Source organism: Ogataea polymorpha (genome assembly GCF_001664045.1).
Source record: "Ogataea polymorpha strain NCYC 495 leu1.1 chromosome Unknown OGAPOscaffold_1, whole genome shotgun sequence".
Lineage (NCBI taxonomy): Eukaryota > Fungi > Ascomycota > Pichiomycetes > Pichiales > Pichiaceae > Ogataea > Ogataea polymorpha.
In genome coordinates this window covers 943,099-963,569 of record NW_017264698.1, presented here as the reverse complement: position 1 = coordinate 963,569, position 20,471 = coordinate 943,099, and the positions used below count along the sequence as shown (strand labels likewise).

Below are 20,471 nucleotides of genomic sequence, written 5' to 3'. Positions count from 1 at the left end.
CTGGGGGCCTAGTTTTGAGGAAAGGCCTGTCTATTCTCTTGATTCAAAACCCGAGTCCTCTTGGATTCGAGTTCCTTTGACAACTATTGGTAAAGTGCCGGCTGTGGGAATCGCAAACTTTCTGTGGCCCAGTGCTGTGATTATAGCACGAATTTCACCTGCATGTGAAGTTGAGCTGATATATATATCGTCAGGATAATTTTCAAATACATCTTGCAAAAACGCGTCAGCTCGAAGGCTCTGTTCGCTCAAAGATTCCCTCCAGTCGTCTCTATAGTAAATGTCTTCTTCCTGAAACCCATTCTCAAAAGTGAAACCATATCTAGAAAATCTTTGAGCAATTATTCTTTTTGGAGACCTCTTATCACATAGATGAGAGCCTATAGTTTCTCTCAAATTCTCCGTGACGATAGGAAAATGTCTTTCGGAGGAGAGAAGTTTACTCTGATCTTCATTTTCTTCACAGATCGAAATGCCTCTCCAAGTGCGAACCAGCGTCATGCAAGATCGAGTGAATGGAGAGCTGAAATATTTGGTGGGAATTGGTGCCCCGTGCTCAATTTGTTTTCTCCATGCTTTATTCAATTCGTCAGCCTGTCTCTCACCCAAGGGTGTCAACATTGGGTCTGGTCCCCATACAATCTCTCTTCCATCCGGTAAAGTAGTCCCCGTGCAATGAGACCAGTGATTATTCCAGTCTTCGATCCCAAATATCGACACTGCTTCATTGTGATAACCTTGCCCATGCCGAGCACATATGAGAAGCTTGTATGACTCATTCGGTCTTGCGTTAAGATTTAGCTCATGGAGTTTGACTTTCAGCGCACTCCAAGAACTCAAAGCCAGCCCAAAATTATCATTTATTAAGTCAAAGCTCAATTCGTCAGTGGACTCGTCTGATTGCTTAAAGAAGCCCTGCACAACTTCAAATTTCCAAGGTCTCAACGTATTTCCAGTCTCCGGATCCCGTTGACATCTAGCTTCCGATATCAGTTTCCCATAGATCACTTCTTGGTCGGTGTTTGCATGAGCATCCTCTACATCACACTGTGTGATCTTTATTAAATCTGACATAACGACAATCTTTCGTAATTGAATTCTTTATTTGTGGAGAAGCCAGGTGGTGAATCTCAAATTGACTACAGATTTTCACTTTAACAGAACTACACCCTTACACTACTTGGAATAATTTGTTTTTTCGTTGTACACACTGAAATTTGCATTGAAGTCTTATTTTTGGGAAAAAGTAAACAGGCTTATTTATCTTGCTAATTGGCGCAGAATTATATTTTGGATTTGATTGATTCTCTCAGATAGGTCCGCTGACTTCTGCGTACATCGTATTACATTTGATTTCAGATGTCGTTCATTCACAATCATTTCAATTCTTCTAGTATTCCTACGATAAGGTCGGCTAGAGTATTTAGAAGAAATCCCGAGAGTGGTCCGGCCTCTCCTAACACGGCAAAATTACAGACTCAGCCAGTCAGCTATTTTTCCCAACCGCAGCAGGCTCAGCATCAAGTATCGAATCACAAAGAAATTCGCTCATATGCCGAGCAAACACTTGGATCAGGATCTGCCTTAGCACAGGCTGTCAAACTACCACGAGACGAAGATCTTAACGAGTGGTTAGCTGTGCATGTTGTTGACTTTTATAACCAGGTCAACATGTTATACGGAACCATTACTGAATTCTGCTCACCCATCACATGTCCCCGAATGATAGCTACCCAAGAGTATGAATATTTGTGGCAAGACCCTATGAACAGAAGTAGCAACAAACCAACATCTATGTCTGCTCCAGGTTATGTTGAAGCGCTTATGGTGTGGATACAAGGTTTTCTAGATGATGATAGTATCTTTCCAACGAAAATGGGAGTGGTATTTCCCAAACAGTTTCCGTCCTTAGTGCGAACTATTATGAAACGATTGTTTCGTGTTTACGCTCATATGTACTGCCATCATTTTGATGAGATAAACGAGCTTGGGCTGCAAACACATTTGAATACATCCCTGAAACATTTTGTGTTATTTTGCTCTGAATTCCACATTCTCACTTCTAAAGATTATGGTCCTCTTGATGAACTTGTTTCCAGAATGCTGGATGATAGGGATCGAAAATGATCAAGCCGACGCCAAGCTACGCCTATTCATTATAGCTACGTTTACCTTTTTATTGTTTCTGTAAGGTTGATTTTTTTTATCACGTGATCATTCATCATTGTCCAGCTATGCTGTACTGAGAGATTACAATGACAAACCTAATTATACTTGTTTTGATCGGCAAGGTCTTCAATGTCAGACCTGAATACGAGTGTAGACCATAGCTGGTCTCGCAAAGTGAAAGATACGGTAAGGATGATATCCTTGAAGCAAATAAACTAACTGACACGAAAAAGCTTGCCGGTTTTGCGGGTGGAGGAGTACAGGTTTTAGTCGGTCAGCCATTTGACCTGATCAAGGTTAGAGTCCAAACCGGACAGTACAGCTCACCGATTTCTGCACTTTCGGACACCGTTAGAAACGAAGGTTTGAGAGCATTTTACAAAGGAACTTTAGCACCTTTAATTGGAGTTGGAGCCTGCGTTTCTATTCAATTTTACGGTTTTCATGAGGCCAAAAGACAAATTCTGAAGAGAAATCCCAAACAGCAGTATTTGACTTTGGGGCAGTTCTACATTGCGGGGGCATTTGCTGGCATTGTAAACGCTCCAATCACCTCTCCAGTTGAGCAAATCAGAATTTTGTTGCAGGTGCAAAAAGACAATTCAAGAATATACAATGGCCCGAAAGATGCAATATCAAAAATCTACAAGGAAGCAGGCCTTTTGAGAGGAATTTTCAGAGGGGGGGTGGTGACCTTGTTGAGAGAAGCACAAGCTTATGGCATTTGGTTCTTAACGTACGAGTACCTGATCAACAAATTCATTCAGCTCCATGAAATTGAACGTCAGAACATCTCAACGATGGAACTCCTCATCTGTGGCGCTGTTGCCGGAGATGCTTTGTGGGTTAGCTCTTATCCTTTGGATGTGGTGAAGAGTCGGCTTCAAAGTGACGGTTTTGGAAAAAGCTCGCGATACAAGGGTTCAGCTGTCAAAGTCGTGAAGCACATTATGAGACACGAGGGACCTTTAGGATTTTGGAAAGGAATCGGCCCTACTCTCCTGAGGGCTATACCTTGTAGCGCGGCAACATTCACAACTGTTGAGTATGTTTTGAGGCTTTTAGACTGATAAGCATATGGATCGTAACGAATTAATATTAAGAGCTTTTCTTTTCGTACGTTTGACTGGGCTCCGAAGATTTCCCTTCCATATCTTGAGAAAAAAACTTTGTATATAATAAGTTCGCGGGCAAATTCAGTTCGATAATAATCGCCTCACTTACTGCTTCTCCTGCTCCCAATAATCAGTCACCATCAGGCCATAACTAAAACAACTCAGGGGCAAAAATATATACACAACAGCATTGAACAGCCAGAGATACCATTTTGATCTGAGTCATTGGCGTTAATATGGCAAGCGACCGCTCCACCTCACCTCCGTTTTTCCCATCAAAAAGTGACAGATTTTTATCAAGAGTGAAAGAGAGTTTAAATAATGAAACAAATGATGGAGAATCAGCATTGGTTAGTGATGAGGAAGATATGATTGGCTGTCATACTCGGGCAGATGACGCAACATGTGACCCCGAATTGGACTTACTCAACCAAAAACTTCAGAAATATGATCTTGCACAACGCTCAAGAGGAGTGGGGCCCAACCCTACAATTGCATTCAACAAAAGACCGTTAAACGATACTCCTATAGTTAGTGGTACCGCGTCACCACGTGCCGGAATGGCAATGTCTCCTCTTGATTTAAGTGAAGATGAGGATGATATAACTAGCAAACATATAAATGATGATAGCACGAAACCTAATACTGATCGCAATCAACATTTGGAGCCCTACAAAATGGGTTCTAGCTCGATCAGGCCTGCCAAAACGACCCTTGATATCCCCGGCCAGACGAAGTCAAAGACATCCCCGGATGGGACAATTGTTAATACAAGTGAAAGGGTGGTAGTGGTTATGATTGGATTACCAGCCAGAGGCAAGTCCTATCTAAGCAACAAGCTTGTCAGATACTTGAATTGGCTTCAAATTAATGCCAAAATATTTAACGTTGGATCTACACGAAGAGCAAAGGCCGCCAATGTAGGACCAGAAAACTCACCCTTACCCGACAAGAAGATTGGCACATTACATGACGCCAGTTTCTTTTCTCCCGATAACAAATCCAACATCCTTCTGAGAGAGGAGTGGGCTAAAGAAACTTTGGATAACCTACTGCATTATCTTTTGGAGGGAGACGGGTGTGTTGGCGTTTTTGATGCCACAAATTCAACCAAGCAGAGGCGCAAAACTGTCCTTGATATGATCATGGAAAAGAGCAAGGGACAACTCAAAGTTCTTTTTCTAGAGAGTATTTGTAATGATAGGACAATACTGGAGGATAATATTCAGCTCAAATTACAAGGGCCTGATTACCGGAATATGAAACCCGAACTTGCAATCAAGGATTTCCTCGGAAGATTGAAGAATTATGAACTTGCGTATGAAACTATTGATGAAGAAGAAGAAAAGGACAAAAATTTTCAATATGTGAAGATGATCGATGTCGGCCGTAAGGTTATTGCATGTAATATACGGGGATTTTTGGCATCACAAATCATTTACTATTTTCTGAATTTTAATTTAAGTCCTAGACAAATATTCATCACCAGACATGGTGAATCAGAGGATAATGTCAAAGGGAGAATTGGTGGGGATTCAAATTTAACTCCGAGAGGACATGCTTTTGCTAAGGCTCTTGCAAAATTCATGGATTTCAAAAAGCGTCAATTTAGGGAAGCCCAGTTAAAAGCATTCAGTGTAAGAAACGCTAGTCTAGTTTCGGGCTCTCAGCTGAATAAAAGTATCCCTGAGGAGCCATCGTTTTCGGTTTTCACGTCGATGCTCCGCCGCAGCGTACAGACGGCTAAATACTTTTCGGATGACTTCTATGATATCAAGGAAATGCGTATGTTAGACGAGCTGGGAAGTGGAAAATTTGACGGTATGACATATGAAGAAATTCAAAAGCGTTTTCCCGAAGAATTCAAGTCTAGGTTGGAAAACAAAATGGCCTACAGGTATCCTGGTGTTGGTGGCGAATCATACTTGGACGTGATTGCAAGGCTCAAGCCTTTGATAACCGAGCTGGAGAGGACCACGAATCATATATTAATTATCACACACAGAGTTGTGGCAAGGGTTTTGATTGCATACTTTTTGAATCTGAACAAAAACTCTGTGGGGGACTTGGATGTGCCATTGCATACAATCTACATGTTTGAACCTAAACCTTTTGGCGTGGATTACCATATTTATGAGTTTGACGAAAACACAAACTGGTTTAACGAACTAGACCCAAACAACTTACAAAACAGTAAGAGGATGAGGCAAGTTGGTATCTCCTTCAGGGAGCGTGCATATTCAGTGGTACCTACGGCTCCTAGGAAAAATCAGACATTATCCTCTGGCGATGATAATATCAACGAACTTTCGAAGACTGCAAATTTACAAAACACTGTTTCTTCAAGTTCTTCAATCGCCAGTCAGCAGTTGGTTTCAAAGACAAACAACCGCACTAACAAAACTATTCTTGACAATATTAATTCTGCCAGAGGTTTGGGACAAGCACCTAGTAATAGTTTATAATATTTGATCAGTCGATTCAATGGCAAAAAGCGAACAAACATGTAATCAAGTAAAAACTTTGAACTTGAATTTTACGTTGGCATTGAGCCCATGATGAAGACCATACTCAGCATTGGAACTATTTAGCTCGCTGAAGTAAGATATTATTCGAAGCTACTTGCTTATTTCTTGGCAGCCTTTTGAGCAGCCTTGGTGACCTTTCCGGCACCAGCAGCAGTCTTCTCAACAGACTTGATGACACCGACGGCAACGGTCTGTCTCATATCTCTGACGGCAAATCTTCCCAATGGTGGGTACTCAGTGAAGGTCTCAACACACATTGGCTTAGATGGGATCATCTTAACAATAGCAGCGTCACCAGACTTGACAAACTTAGGGTTCTCCTCAATCTTCTTACCGGTTCTTCTGTCGATCTTCTCGAGCAGTTGGTCGAATCTGCAGGCAATGTGGGCAGTGTGGCAGTCCAAAACTGGAGAGTAACCAGCAGAGATCTGACCTGGGTGGTTCAAGATAATGACTTGAGCGTTGAAGGAAGCACATCCTTGAGGTGGGTCGTTCTTCGAATCACCACAGACGTTACCTCTTCTAATTTCCTTGACGGAAACGTTCTTGACGTTGAATCCAACATTGTCACCTGGAAGACCCTCAGCAAGCTGCTCGTGGTGCATCTCGACGGACTTGACTTCGGTGGTAACACCAGCTGGGGCGAAAGTAACAACCATACCAGCTTTGATGACACCAGTCTCAACTCTACCGACTGGAACAGTACCGATACCACCAATCTTGTAGACATCTTGCAATGGCAATCTCAATGGCTTGTCAGATGGTCTGGCAGGTGGCTCAATGGCGTCAATGGCCTCGAGAAGAGTCTTACCCTTGACGACACCAGACTTGGTCTCCTTTTGCCATCCCTTGTACCATGGGCAGTTAGAAGAAGGCTCAATCATGTTGTCACCGTTCCAACCAGAAATTGGGACGAATGGAACAGTCTTAGGGTTGTAACCAACCTTCTTGATGAAGTTAGAGGTTTCCTTGACAATTTCCTCGAATCTGGCCTCAGACCATTGAACAGAGTCCATCTTGTTGACAGCAACAATCAGTTGTCTGACACCAAGGGTGAAAGCCAACAAAGCGTGCTCTCTGGTTTGACCGTCCTTGGAAATACCAGCCTCGAACTCACCGGTACCACCAGCAATAATCAAAATAGCACAGTCAGCCTGGGAAGTACCAGTAATCATGTTCTTGATGAAATCTCTGTGACCTGGAGCATCAATAACAGTGACGTGGTACTTTGGAGTCTCGAATTTCCACAAAGCGATATCGATGGTGATACCTCTTTCTCTCTCAGCCTTCAACTTGTCCAAAACCCAAGCGTATTTGAAGGAACCCTTACCAAGCTCGGCAGCCTCCTTTTCAAACTTCTCGATGGTTCTCTTGTCGATACCACCACACTTGTAGATCAAGTGGCCGGTAGTGGTAGATTTACCAGAGTCGACGTGACCAATAACAACGACGTTAACGTGAGTCTTTTCTTTACCCATTTTGTAGTTTTCAGTCTTTGAAAAAGCTGCTGAAGAAAATTTTTCAGGTCAATTCCCACCTTATTCAATTCGCCTCATCGCAAAAATTTTCGGCCTTAAAGTTTGGTTACCCGGAAGTTAATGCCGGGTAATTAGATTTAATTTAATTGTTCACCTTCGATAAAGACTGCTAAATGGTCTATTAGTTTTCATTCTGTTGCGCATCCAGTGCATCAATCAACTCGTTTTCATCTCCTGAAAATGAGCTGAAAAAGTTGTTGAATTCTGGCACATTATCACGATATTGATTGTGCACTAATTCCCTCTATAGCCGATTGAGTCGATATTAGTATCTAGTTATTTGTAAATCTCCTCACGTTGACTTACCTGAGCAAGGTTTTTCACTCCAGCTGTGAAAGAATTGCGTTTCCAGTGAGAAACTGATTGACGGCCCTGGTTATATTTGAAAAGTGAATAAATAAAACCTCCCCCAAAGAACACCGCAACAGCACACAAGCAAATGAAAAGGAAAATCCAGATTATTGCCTTGTCGTCTTTCTTTGCGGCTGTCGGACACCCATGAATAGTTCTCACCTCAAAAAAGTAGGAACAATCATGTAGGGAACCCACGTAAGAGATCGATGCTTTTGTCATAATCTCCCGATCACAAACAAACGATAAAATGGTCGACTTTTTTAGTGAGCCATCATTTTTGAAGCCTTCACAAACACTACCGTCTGTGTATTCAAGAACCAGCTTCCGTCCTCTGAATTTTGGAGTCGTTGATATCTGTCCTATGGATTTTTTGTGACCTGTTGTATCAGTATAATAACCACCAACCTCACTTTTATTTGTGACACCTTCAAAATCTGACTCTGGAAGACTTTGAGGCTGTTTTAATGGGGTCGAACAAATACCTATGGAAAAGTTTCGACCATAATCGTAGCCGCGTGCATTCCATGCCTGTACCAGCCCATCGTTTCCCAATGCACCTAAAGGTCGAAGATCAAAAAATTGATTGGTCAGGGGATTTATCACAGTACAAGGTTCGGGTGAAATTTCACTTGTATAGTTTTGCTTGTGAACAAACTTGGAAGTCTTTTCGAGAGTTTCCCATTGATAAAGCAAATGGTTTGCCTCCTCTTGTATCTCTGCTTTTAATTTCTCATTTCGAGAGCTTACAATTCCAAAAACCACAAGAATACAGACCACAGAAGCAAGTAAAATGACTGGTTTTCGGGGCCTGATCATTTTCAGAGTTAAGTAAATCTAAATTCTCTAGGTATTGAAGGCACGCTTTATGATGCAAGACAAATGATATCTTTATTCAAATGAATATAATAGGAGCCAACGAGTCTTACCTTAATTTTTACTTTGAGGGAGACAATCAAGTCTTGGTACGGAGAACGTATGCGTGCAAGCTTGATCTTCCTAGTTCAGGTCGAATGATGCCAAAGATATCAAAATCAAAATTTCTTTTTGGTATATACACTATACATTTTGATAAAGCATCGACCGCAGAGCTCACTATTCTTTTAAATACACACGTCGAATACAAGAGATGGAAATGTATTTTTTTCAGCGGCCATCTCATAAAAGGGCTGAATGAATTCGTTCATGAGGTTTCAGCTGTTGATTTACCTCTCTTGCTAAAGAGTTAATTACTTTACCATATTTTGGGTTTCAGTAGTTCACGAATATCAAGGACATCAATCGTGTTAGCGACAGTATTTTTAGAACTAACCTTGCTTACTGTCATTACCTGTCATGAAAACTTACGTTCAGGTTCAGATTTTGCACCCATTTTGAGCACGGAGTCATGCATGCAAATCACAACGAAACAGAAATATAACACCAGTTTCACGGAAATTTTACCGCACAGATGTGAAAATGATCAACTGTTCAGCTCTTTGGCGTTCATAGGGCCCTAGGTGCCGAAACTTTTTACTGACACACCTATTAGGGGGGCCTTTATAACAGCTGCTTATAGCGTCTTAAAAAAATGTCGAGTACGACATCAACCTCGAGAAGTCAACCTCATTACTGTATTATTCTCAATTGTTGGATTTATCTCTTGCGTGTTTTCACCTGGCCAGTCAGTCATTTTAAGGATCAGTAGGTTTTTCCCACTTCACTACTGCAACTCTTTTACACATTTCAGCGTGTGTGTCTTGAACGCTTTTTAGAACTCGATAAGCTTTATGCTTTCACCGAATGGTTCGCACAGTTTCTGGAGCATAGAACTACGATTATCCGTGGACATGGGATCCAGATCACCAATCAAGAGATGGCCTTATATCCATGCGACCTGTGCCACATCAAGCCTATTTTTCGAATTTTGAGATCTGGTTACATCTTTTTGCAAATTCGTCTCAACAGGAAGCGATGGCAATAGTATCGACTGTCATATACTGGCATATGAATTCAGAACTCATTCGAGACGCCACTTTTTTTATACCGGCGTGAAACGTTCATGTTATCAAGACCATTGAGATTATGACAAACCCGTCTTCTAACTTTGGAGTTGAGTATCAGGATTAAATTTGAGGATGACCTACGCAATGATATACATTGGTTATGATGAACCTAGCCAATATTGTGGTTCTGAAATATATTTTTGGTGATGGAATCTTTCACAAGACATTATTGAAAAAAAGCGTCAGCACTTTTAAATGATGGGAATTTGACGCTCAGTCCAAGCATTCTTCTAGCTTACAAGCCACATAGCTATGATCATTTCATTTGATTTACAACTGGACAAGGAGGATAAAAGAATAGACTGACCGTTTTTTAATTTTGGGCTCAAAACCACGTTTGCCATTTTTAGGGACGCAAACTGAAAATAAAATTGAAATAAAACGAAAGCGTTTTCGTTGAAGTTGACTTATAATAGAAACGCCTGAAGTACCCCCCAGGGCAATCGGGGCAGGAAATGAAATCTTATCTTTTCCCTTATGAGACGACTTATACGCTCTATCCTGGATTGAAGGTTATGCATTTTCGATTATGGTATGCTCAGAAAGGACAACAGTAAACGACGCGGACGATCCTTCATAAAACTCACTAAATTTTGGAAGTGTGCACAGACAGGGATATTTCAATTTCCTAAACAGTTCCGAACATAGAAGCGGGGATTGGATAGTTATACGTCAAAAGCCGTCCAGTTAGCTATGAGCACTTCAACTACAGAAGACAGATGGTTATCTTACAGGTTAAGTATTACAAGCTCTGGGGCCCATTGGGTAATTCAACTAAAAAACGGATTTTGCTTCAGATGTCAAATAAACCCCCAAGTGATGGCAACTATCTACCGGGGAGAAGTAATTTAGACTGGTGCTTGGCTAAAGCCCAAAACCAAATTCTTGAGTTATATCAGAAAGATGCCATCCTCGTTTGCTTGGCACTGCAAAAAAGATGATGGGAAAGTTATTTTCAATATGAAAGCCCCTAATGCAATATTCCACCACCTGTCCGAAAGACCGCTCAGAACTCTGCCACCTCCTGATCATGGAAGATGATTTGTTGAAATACCTTGAACACATTTATGGATTTATGGGGTAACTAAGCCAGCAGATGACATTGGCTCGAGTACCCGAGTCAAAGCATCTTGCCTTCATGGTATGTCTTCGATGAGCTTTTACGACTATTAGCATCTCCATTTGATGCCACTTGATTCCCTTTCCATGTGAACCACAAGACTCAGGTTGCTATTATTAAAATCGGCAAGATCCACTAGTATTATATGAACAGTTGGCTAAAATCGTCATTCGTTTCATTTTGTGGCAAGGTCTGTTGGTCGTTATTTGTATTAGTGTTTAAGTTTCGATTATAAAAAGTGCTAATATTTAAATTTATTATTTTTTCTGTAGTAGAAGTAATATTGATACGCATCACAGTCTGTTGTTTCCCCCGTTCGATCAGCACCACAAAGTTTGAGAACCAACTCAGACAAGTCTGGTACTGCACCGTTTCTAGGACCAAAAATCTGCTGTGCTCCCGTTTTCGTTTTTGGCTTTCGGAATGAACAATAGGTTTACATAATTCCCTATCTTTCAATCTTTTTCATCTATATATGCTCCATGTGGATAAAAAGCTTCAGCCTTACAATGTTTGAACTACCCTATGTTTTTCCAACGACTAAACTGTGAACTTCGCAGACTATCACCATCAGGGCATGCCGGTAGAAAAAATGTCATGGGGCCCTGGATGTTCGGATTGACATTGCATTTGTCCTGTGGAACTCGAAGAGATAGTTCAGATCAAAAGCGACTTGATAAAAGCCAGAATCAAACGTTCGCTCAAGTATCTGAAACGCATACCTGATTATTGTTCTTTTAAGACTGAGGCCCCCCAAGTGTGCATTATAGGTATAACGAGAGATTGAAGAGCTAAAAAAGGTATGAGCTACCACCTGGGTACTTATGAATACTTGCAATTGCTCGTACTAGATGGAGGTCAAATAAACAAACTACAGTGACCTCACCATCCAATAATGCCAAATAATTAGCGAGGGAGATGTAATGGAGGAGCTTATACGTCTCACATGGCTCTGGAATCAACATAAGTTTCCATTTCCAAGGTCATTAAATTGATCCGAGAGCTCGCCTTATTCTAATTATCACAACGCCTCCAATCAACGTGCGCCTCGGACTTTCATCTTCTCGTTTTAGTGTTCTCTCACAGAAGCAGGACTTCTTGGCCCACGTCAACTGTTTTGTAGTACTCCTGGATACTTTTCATTAACAGAGCAGTGGCCCGCGCTACTTAGATTATCATCTGTTTATTATCCTGGCTTTGTTCTCTTTCAATAGAGCCTTCGTCCGTAGACATGTAGTTGTCGAGCTTCATTTTTGTTAAGAGTTAGTCAAGACTAGGTCATGTGATTATATGCATGATAATGCAGATGACACATGTATATACGCAGACTTGTGTATCTTGTATCAAGGTTGAGTGAGAAGTGCTAGGCTCTACTTTAAGTACCGGGGCATTTCTCACCTAGATATTTGAACATTTATGTGATCTGAAGTCTCCCATATATACCAACTAGCATAATTTGTATCATTAAGAAACATGTCCACTGAAGAGCAAGCTATGCAACAACTACAAAATTTTTCATCGCCATTTCCTTCGCGACACCAAACTGTCTCCTAAGATCCCATCAGCTAGTTTCTTAGGTTACAGCCAGCACATAAGGTTATCAACCACTTGACATGTCTTTGGGACGGTTGATTAAGTGTCTACAGGCTTTTTCAATGAGCAGGACTTCCTTGTTGCAAGCAGAAACCGATTCATATTCAGCAGTACAGGATCCCTTGCACAATGACTCGGTAGAGTCCAGTTTGAACATTAATTCTTTGTTCACTGCGGTAACTTTAAGGTTTGGCTCTATGAGATTGTCTGTTGCACCCGAATGTGAATCATTCGATGCCCGACTTGCTTTCATGCAACCTCCATCTAGGCCTGTAAACTTTGCTTCTATCCTATCCTGTTCAAATAACATATGTCGCAGTCCTGAGTAATATCAAGATTCGGTGTATTGATTATTATCATCCTTTTGAAATTGACTGCGCAGCAAAAGGTTTATCTAAATAAGTTTCAGCTCTTCAGATCCTATCGTGGGGGGTCTAACGATGGTCTACGGTTCCCGATCTTGTACATCATCGAATATACGTCCACTGGAGGGGGAACTCTCTGACGGAACTCTTTCTGACAAGCTTATTAATCACACGTCACCTATTCGCTTAGAGTTCCTTTCTTCGAAGAAAGAAGCTTCACTCACAAATGGTCAGGTCATGCAATCCTGATGTTGATTATGATTTGTCTGAACATAAATATTATCTACGTGTTGCCGTATCCTTGAAAGTTTCTCTAGATTTATTCACCGCAACCTCCACATTTCCAGATCACATTTGGTTGTGGAATAAATTCTCATTTTCAGATAAGTCCCTAGATATGATATCTTACTAATGTACTTGCGAATCACAGAGCCTTTGGCCATCGTGGGATTCTGACTGTGAAACAACTTTCTATTATATGTGGTCTAACCCCGTATAACAACAACATAGAGGAAACTCTATTTGCTATGAATACAGTAGTACCTCGTGAGATTTCTTCTATCGTTTTTCATACGAAGCCAAACGAAGGGGCGTTCAGCCGCAAAAGAATATGTTCAGTATTATTCTCTTAAATACAGTCGACTATGTTTAAGATTAGTGAGGATTACCCGATACTCACTCAGTTGATAAACTAAATTTATGTAATGCTGACACTGTAAAAGATGCTGAATCGCTCTCAGTCTGTTATAATATTATGGATTGAGAGTTCTATTCTCAATAGTAATTTAAAGAAACAGAATAGTATGACCCGATTTGCCCCAGAACCTTGGACTTTTTTATGGCTGAAGCTGCTAAAGACTTTGATGGCTAGAGCAGTTGTTAGGGCAAATAGATCTTGACTGAGCGAATGGTCACAGTTTTGGTGGAATCATCAAGATGGTATGGCGATTGAAATAACATGCACCTGCTTTTTGCTGTCAGGAGACCATATATATTGACGTTTGAAGCTATTACTTTGTGCGTTAGAAGGTAGCAGTTGCGATAATGCAATCATGTTTCTTATCCTGAAGTTAGGGGTTTGCGGCTCAATGACAACAAGAATATTTTGATTCTTGGATTACGATGCCAGAACTTCACCAAAAAAAAAGGCTTCAACGATCTTGTTCATAAATTACTTACATCAAAGTAATCTAGTTCATAGTATCGTTGACCTCCCTACTTAGAAACCTATCAGTCAATTAGCCAGATATGAAATTTCCACCAGTCAACGTAAAAATTTTCAGGACCATAAGTTTGCTGAAGTGTATGCAGGAACCAATATTACAATTGGATGTGGAAGCTTTATGAAAAGATTTTATTGTCTCACTGATTAAACATAATAACTGTGCATGCCTTTCGTAAGTCGGATGCGCTAACGCACTTATTTCATAGCAAGTCTATAGCGAACGACAAGAAGCCACAACTTAATCAAATACCGCAGACTCTAATCTATCGAATGAAAGCCTCTGCTGTGAAATCTGAGGGAAAGAAATGTGGTGGTACTAGACTATTGATAGATTATCTTGGTTGAAACTGACAGCTTCCAATCCATGCCTCTTGGACAAATACGCAGACAGCGCATGAGAATGATGGTCTTAAAGAGAAGTTAAGGGGCTTTTTCTTTTTCATTCACTTGACTCTGATTGGGTGAAACATGCATAGCTACACCGAATGCTGATCTCAATTATCTATTAAGATTTTGGGGCCACTGCCTGTTGAATAGATATGGGCTACTATTAGGTAAACATGTATGCGTTATTGGAAATATAATGGACGTTACCTGATCAAGGTAACCCTCCCATGCCATGCTAATTAAGCTGAAGGCAAGTCTCATATTTCCCTTCAGTTAAAAAATCTGAAACAAGAAATGAAAACATGTTTTGCCAAACCAATGTCACCACGGATAATAGCTACACCAATCTCAGAAATACATTCCAGTTGCAAAATACTCATTTATAAGATCCAGAAATCTAAGTAGTGCCAATTGCTACCAATTGCTATAATAGGTCAATTGGCCTGAACTAGTCAAAAGGACCAAACCTTATCGAAATGCCACCCATTCATTGGAACTATCTCAAGTACCAGGATTTTTTTCTGTGCCTGCATATATCCCGCAATTAAGATAGGATTGATATACTCTACCAAAAAATATTTTGCTTCATAGTATCCGAGGAAAAAGTAAACTTGATTACTACAGAAGGGACAGGTTCAAAAATGAAAAGCAAGCAAACAAGGTTGCATGCTGACCAGAGCAAGATTCGATAGAGCCTTGTAGACAATTCTATTTTGAATTACCTGCTTTTAAGCCTATAGTCAGATGAATTAATAGTAGAGTAGCTCTTTGGTGACGAACACTTCTGATCTCTAGTATCTTGATGTCCACCTAGTTCATTAATACCCATCCTAATCTGTTCCTGTTGGAATGCTAACTTTAACTGATCTGAAGTTGTCATCTTTTGGATAATTTAATATACCTTTTACTACCTTATATCAGTAGTTGTATAAGCTTATATTTATAAGATTTATATGTAAATCTTACCAATTGAATGTTCACTTAAGATGAGGGAGAATCTAACTGTATTTATAGTAGATTCTAATACCACTCTAAATCTTTAGTGTGCTTTCTGAAACTTATCTCTAATCCTAACTGATTAGGATTTGTTTCACATAATATTTATGCAGGAGATGCATATCTCTGCATAGTCACGTGACATATTATAGACTAATATCTCAACAGTTCCTTTATCGTCTGTTAATTTTATGTTCGTGTCACAGCCCAACTCATCTATGCACATGACACATCAAGAGTTTATTTTCAGCTTTAGCTAATTGGTAAAACCTCTTCTCCGTAAGAGCACAGATGTACCCATGTAGTCCACTTACCGTAATCCTACAGCACTCAATTTTTTTCATTCTATATTGGATTTTCTCTTATACTTTGGGTTTGAGCAGCTTTCTATTTGAGGCACAAGGTGCACAGGGAGGAAGCAATCTGATTTGATTGAAAGTTTGCTTCATTGGTTGAGTGCAGATAGTCATGCAAGCGCATGCAAGCGCCAAAGATAAGATCTCGGACTTTAATAGTCCGAAGTTGCGCATCTATTTGTAGCGTGAAACAAGTGGTGTCACAACATTCTGTGCTTTGTTAGTTAGATAGACATGAAAAGAGTGGAGTTCCCTTTGTTTTACTCAATAAGTATACATTCTTTGACCTATTTCATTCTTTGACCTATTCACACTACCTTTTCTTCTATATTTCCATTGTGTACTTCCAATCCATGTAGGGCTTGTTTCAATAACTTGTCAATATCCTTTTCTTACACTCAAGTGGTACACAAACAAAATCCCCATAGTATAAATGTATCCATCCTCTCTTCAGAGCTTAAATTTTTTTTTTGGCATTAAGGCATGCTGGAACCTGCTAGTGGGTCCAGTTTCGAAAAGGACATTTTGGTCCTGTTCCTGCAGTCTCAAGAAAACTGGATAGATTGAATGGATTCATGTTTCATGTACAAAATAGTTGACTATAAGTGTGCTAGTAGGCCCAACAGGCTCAAGGCTCATCCATGAATCCTTAAAATTCTTTGACTATTGTTAGATTACGTTGTAATTGTTGCATAGCTTGCTCTTCAGTGGACATGTTTCTTAATGGTACAAATTATGCTAGTTGGTATATATGGGAGACTTCAGATCACGTAAATGTTCAAATATCTAGGTGAGAAATGCCCCGGTACTTAAAGTAGAGCCTAGCACTTCTCACTCAACCTTGATACAAGATACACAAGTCTGCGTATATACATGTGTCATCTGCATTATCATGCATATAATCACATGACCTAGTCTCGACTAACATCTCAACAGATTATGGTCATAAAACTGTTGTTGAGATATTAGTCTATAATATGTCACGTGACTATGCAGAGATATGCATCTCCTGCATAAATATTATGTGAAACAATCCTAATCAGTTAGGATTAGAGATAAGTTTCAGAAAGCACACTAAAGATTTAGAGTGGTATTAGAATCTACTATAAATACAGTTAGATTCTCCCTCATCTTAAGTGAACATTCAATTGGTAAGATTTACATATAAATCTTATAAATATAAGCTTATACAACTACTGATATAAGGTAGTAAAAGGTATATTAAATTATCCAAAAGATGACAACTTCAGATCAGTTAAAGTTAGCATTCCAACAGGTTATGAGCCCTGTCAGCCACTTCCAATTAGCTAATCCATTTTCAGAAACATGGAAGCTTATGTCATCCAACAACTATCTGGAGTGGAAAAGAAGATTTGAAAAATATCTACTTTTAGCAAGTGAACATATTTACCAGTACTATAAGACTGGCCAATTGAATGTTCAAAATGACGTCCTTATTGATGAGTCCGTTATTCAAGAATGTGATATTGCCTTGAAAGTGCTCCTATTGAAAACTTTGTCTCAAAATGTTATTGACGTCCTAGATCAAAATGTGATGTCCGGATTTGATCATATAAGAGCCATTGACAAAACTTACGGGAATATAAGTTTGCGTGGTTTATTACTTAGGTACAAGAAAATGAACAAAGATTCCCCTTCTCCTTTAGAACATATTAGAAACTTTAGGATGCTCGCAGAAGATCTGAAATTTATTGCACCAGATTTAGAGACTGTTGAAGTTCTATTGTGCCTCTCAACACTGAACGATGATTCTCTTGAAGATAAGTTGTTTGTCAACAAACTAGAAAGACTATCGTTCATGGATTTACAAAATGCATATGCTGAAAATGAGTTAAGACCTTCATTTGCGTATACAATCAATCAATCTAAGCAAATGCAAGATTCAAAATCTTCTAAGAAGAAAAAGATCATATGTACTAGATGTCAAAAGGAAGGACACAAGTCTTTTGAATGTCGTGCTCCTGCTCCAGTCTCTAAGAAGTCACTTCTAAGTGATGAAACTGGAAAAGATGATGATACTTATGGCGAAATCTTTGTTGCTGAAGCATTTAGAACCATGGGTGAGGTATACACAGCGAGAAACTTACCCCTTCCTCATATTGATGATGCTTATTGGTTTGACTCGGGAGCTACTTGTCATATTTCCAACAACAGAAACCATTTCAGCAGTTTTGAAAAATATCATGGTTATCTGCAAGGTTTATCTTCAGGATGTCAAATTGAAGGAAAAGGAACTGTCCTACTATATCACAATGGTAAGGATATTACTTTAACAGATGTCTATTATGTTCCTGAGGCCGGAAAGAACTTAATTGCTTTCTGTAAAGTCTTTAAAGCAGGAGGAATTCGCGTTGATGAATCAGGACTATTTGTCAACAATAAACTGTTTGCTACTTATCAACCAAATAGACTATTCAAATGCATATTCTCTCCCCAGTACTGTGCACAGGCTAATCTAGTTATGGACTCTCATTCTCATCAACGGTTTGGACATCCATCTGAAAAGACTTCTCGCAAATTGGGTTTACCTATCTTGAAAGAACTCTGTGCAAGCTGTCAGTTTGGACGAAACACTGCAACATTTCCCAAGGTTTCACGAACAGTCGTCAAAGCTCCTCTAGAACTACTACATGTTGATGTGTGTGGCCCATTTAACACAAAAGGTACACAAAATGAACGATTTTTCTTAACCATTGTCGATCGTTTCACTCATATGGTGGCCGTTTACCCATTACAACATAAATCTCAGGTTTCTCAGCTATTGAAAGAGTATATTACTTATGCTGAAAATCACTTTCATCGTTTCCCTTATAAGGTCATGCGAGTTCGAAGTGATAATGGCACTGAATTCTGCAATAATCAGTTACTGACTTTCTTCAAACAAAAAGGGATTCAACATGAACTTACTAATACTTACTCCAGCTATCAAAATGGCGTTGCTGAGCGTATGCATCGGACTCTCATTAGTCGGGTTCGAATTCTCTTGGCTAGCTCTGGTTGTCCTGACATGTTTTGGCCTCAGGCACTGAAATTCGTTGCTCTCATTATCAACCAGGAACCTTCATCCTCTATTCATGGGGACATTCCTCATATGCGCTGGTTTGATTCTCAACCAGATTATACAATGTATCATCCTTTTGGATGTCAGGCTTATCCTTTAACTCCCAGTGTTCATCGGTCTTCCAAACTTTCTCCGGTGTCCACTTCTAGCATCTTTATGGGAGTGAGCGCCCGCCGCAAAGCTTATATCTTTTATGATCCTATTGCTGACAGTTTTACTGAATCTCAACATGCAACATTTTCCGACTCTCACTTTCCGTTTTTACACCAAACTCGAAAATCTGTGGGTGTTCCCATTTTTGACCTATCCGAGTCCTATAGGCAGCAATCCTCTGGAATTCTGCCGTCATTACCGAACCCCTCTACTGTGCCAATATTGCCTAGAGGTATATCCGATGTCTCGTCTCGTCCTTTGTCTCATTCTACTTCTGATCCGGACTATACTCCCTCTGACTCTATGGACTATAAGTCTTCTGATTCTATGGAGCTCGTTCCACTTGATCATATTGAATCTAATTTGGAATCTATTTCCGATCCTACTGTGGATATTTCTCCTGATTATTCCCCTGCACCATCTGTGCCTATATCTTCTAAGTTGATTGACTATCCCGTTGAACGATCTCTTATTCCCTACTCACAATCAGCACATGATCATTCTACTGTTGTTACTTTTGCTCCTCGTCCTGAGTGTCCTTCTGAACCCTCCCTTCTTCCTCCACCAACCTCCGCTTCTATGAACCCCGAATTGTTAACTCCCGTTATTCCTGCTGTGCATCCTCGGGATCCTTCTGAATCTGATGTTGGACCTGATCCTCCCCGCTATCCTATGCGGCGACTTAATGCGGATGCCTCTCATGCTCTTCTTGCTGACGCTGCCTCAGCTGTCTCTTCTTCCAACGTTCCTACCTCGGTCACCGAGGCCTTAAACTCATCTGTTTGGTCTAAGGCCATGCAACAAGAAATGGAGGCTCACCATCTAAATAAAACTTGGTCCTTGGTCCCTCTTCCTAAGGGTCGACGTGCTTTAGGTTGTCGTTGGGTTTTCACTGAGAAACTCCCAAGTCATCTTCCTAAAGCTCGTCTTGTGGTTCAAGGTTTTCGCCAGATAGAGGGTATTGATTATACTGAAACCTTTAGTCCGGTTGTTCGTTATGAAAGTGTGCGCACTCTTCTTGCTCTTGCTGCTCAAAAACATATGGTTATTCATCAGATGGATGTCACTACGGCCTTTCTTAATGGTGATCTAGCTGAGGAGATTTATATGACTCAGCCCATTGGCTTTGTTCATCCGGGTCAGGATTCTCTTGTTTGTCATCTTCAGAAGAGTCTATATGGTCTGAAGCAGGCCCCCTTGTGCTGGAATCTCAAGATTGATTCTCTACTAGCCTCTTCTGGTTTCCGCAAAATTCCATGTGAGTTTGGTCTTTATATCTCGCTCACTCATCCTTTGATCTATGTTGCTCTTTATGTGGATGATCTCCTCATTCTCTCTACGTCTCAGGCACGTATTACTCATACCAAATCTCTTCTTTCTCATCATTTTATTATGAAAGATCTTGGCACTGCAAGCCACTTTCTTGGACTAGATATACATCAGTCTCT

The 20,471-nt window shown here is 40.2% G+C and overlaps 7 protein-coding genes across 7 annotated transcripts; 3 read left to right on the top strand and 4 right to left on the bottom strand.

Moving 5' to 3' along the window:
- Positions 1 to 30: 30 nt before the first annotated feature.
- OGAPODRAFT_11159 (uncharacterized protein) lies at positions 31 to 1,074 on the bottom strand (the record flags this gene model as incomplete). Its single annotated transcript, XM_018353264.1, has 1 exon — positions 31 to 1,074. One exon carries the CDS (start codon positions 1,072 to 1,074, stop codon positions 31 to 33), a length of 1,044 nt encoding a protein of 347 aa, XP_018213304.1.
- A 690-nt stretch (positions 1,075 to 1,764) lies between these two features.
- Positions 1,765 to 3,239, top strand: OGAPODRAFT_22860 (uncharacterized protein; the record flags this gene model as incomplete). The annotated part of the gene is made up of 2 exons (XM_018355228.1): positions 1,765 to 1,812; positions 2,403 to 3,239. The coding sequence occupies 2 exons, from the start codon at positions 1,765 to 1,767 to the stop codon at positions 3,237 to 3,239; spliced, it is 885 nt and encodes a 294-aa protein (XP_018213303.1).
- Positions 3,240 to 3,520: 281 nt separating this feature from the next.
- OGAPODRAFT_81191 (uncharacterized protein) lies at positions 3,521 to 8,737 on the top strand (the record flags this gene model as incomplete). Its single annotated transcript, XM_018356495.1, has 2 exons — positions 3,521 to 3,634; positions 3,728 to 8,737. 2 exons carry the CDS (start codon positions 3,521 to 3,523, stop codon positions 5,747 to 5,749), a joined length of 2,136 nt encoding a protein of 711 aa, XP_018213302.1. The 3' UTR covers positions 5,750 to 8,737.
- On the bottom strand, positions 5,144 to 8,737 carry OGAPODRAFT_81190 (translation elongation factor 1-alpha). Its single transcript, XM_018356494.1, has one exon. The coding sequence runs from the start codon at positions 7,288 to 7,290 to the stop codon at positions 5,911 to 5,913; it is 1,380 nt and encodes a 459-aa protein (XP_018213301.1). The 5' UTR covers positions 7,291 to 8,737; the 3' UTR covers positions 5,144 to 5,910.
- OGAPODRAFT_11155 (uncharacterized protein) lies at positions 7,472 to 9,073 on the bottom strand (the record flags this gene model as incomplete). The annotated part of the gene is made up of 6 exons (XM_018353263.1): positions 7,472 to 7,594; positions 7,657 to 7,722; positions 7,864 to 8,538; positions 8,631 to 8,700; positions 8,940 to 9,021; positions 9,049 to 9,073. 6 exons carry the CDS (start codon positions 9,071 to 9,073, stop codon positions 7,472 to 7,474), a joined length of 1,041 nt encoding a protein of 346 aa, XP_018213300.1.
- Positions 8,819 to 11,099, top strand: OGAPODRAFT_15310 (uncharacterized protein). Its single transcript, XM_018353644.1, has one exon. It carries the CDS (start codon positions 10,466 to 10,468, stop codon positions 10,685 to 10,687), a length of 222 nt encoding a protein of 73 aa, XP_018213299.1. The 5' UTR covers positions 8,819 to 10,465; the 3' UTR covers positions 10,688 to 11,099.
- Positions 11,100 to 12,466: 1,367 nt separating this feature from the next.
- On the bottom strand, positions 12,467 to 12,769 carry OGAPODRAFT_6263 (uncharacterized protein; the record flags this gene model as incomplete). The annotated part of the gene is made up of 1 exon (XM_018355791.1): positions 12,467 to 12,769. The coding sequence occupies one exon, from the start codon at positions 12,767 to 12,769 to the stop codon at positions 12,467 to 12,469; it is 303 nt and encodes a 100-aa protein (XP_018213298.1).
- Positions 12,770 to 20,471: the final 7,702 nt, after the last annotated feature.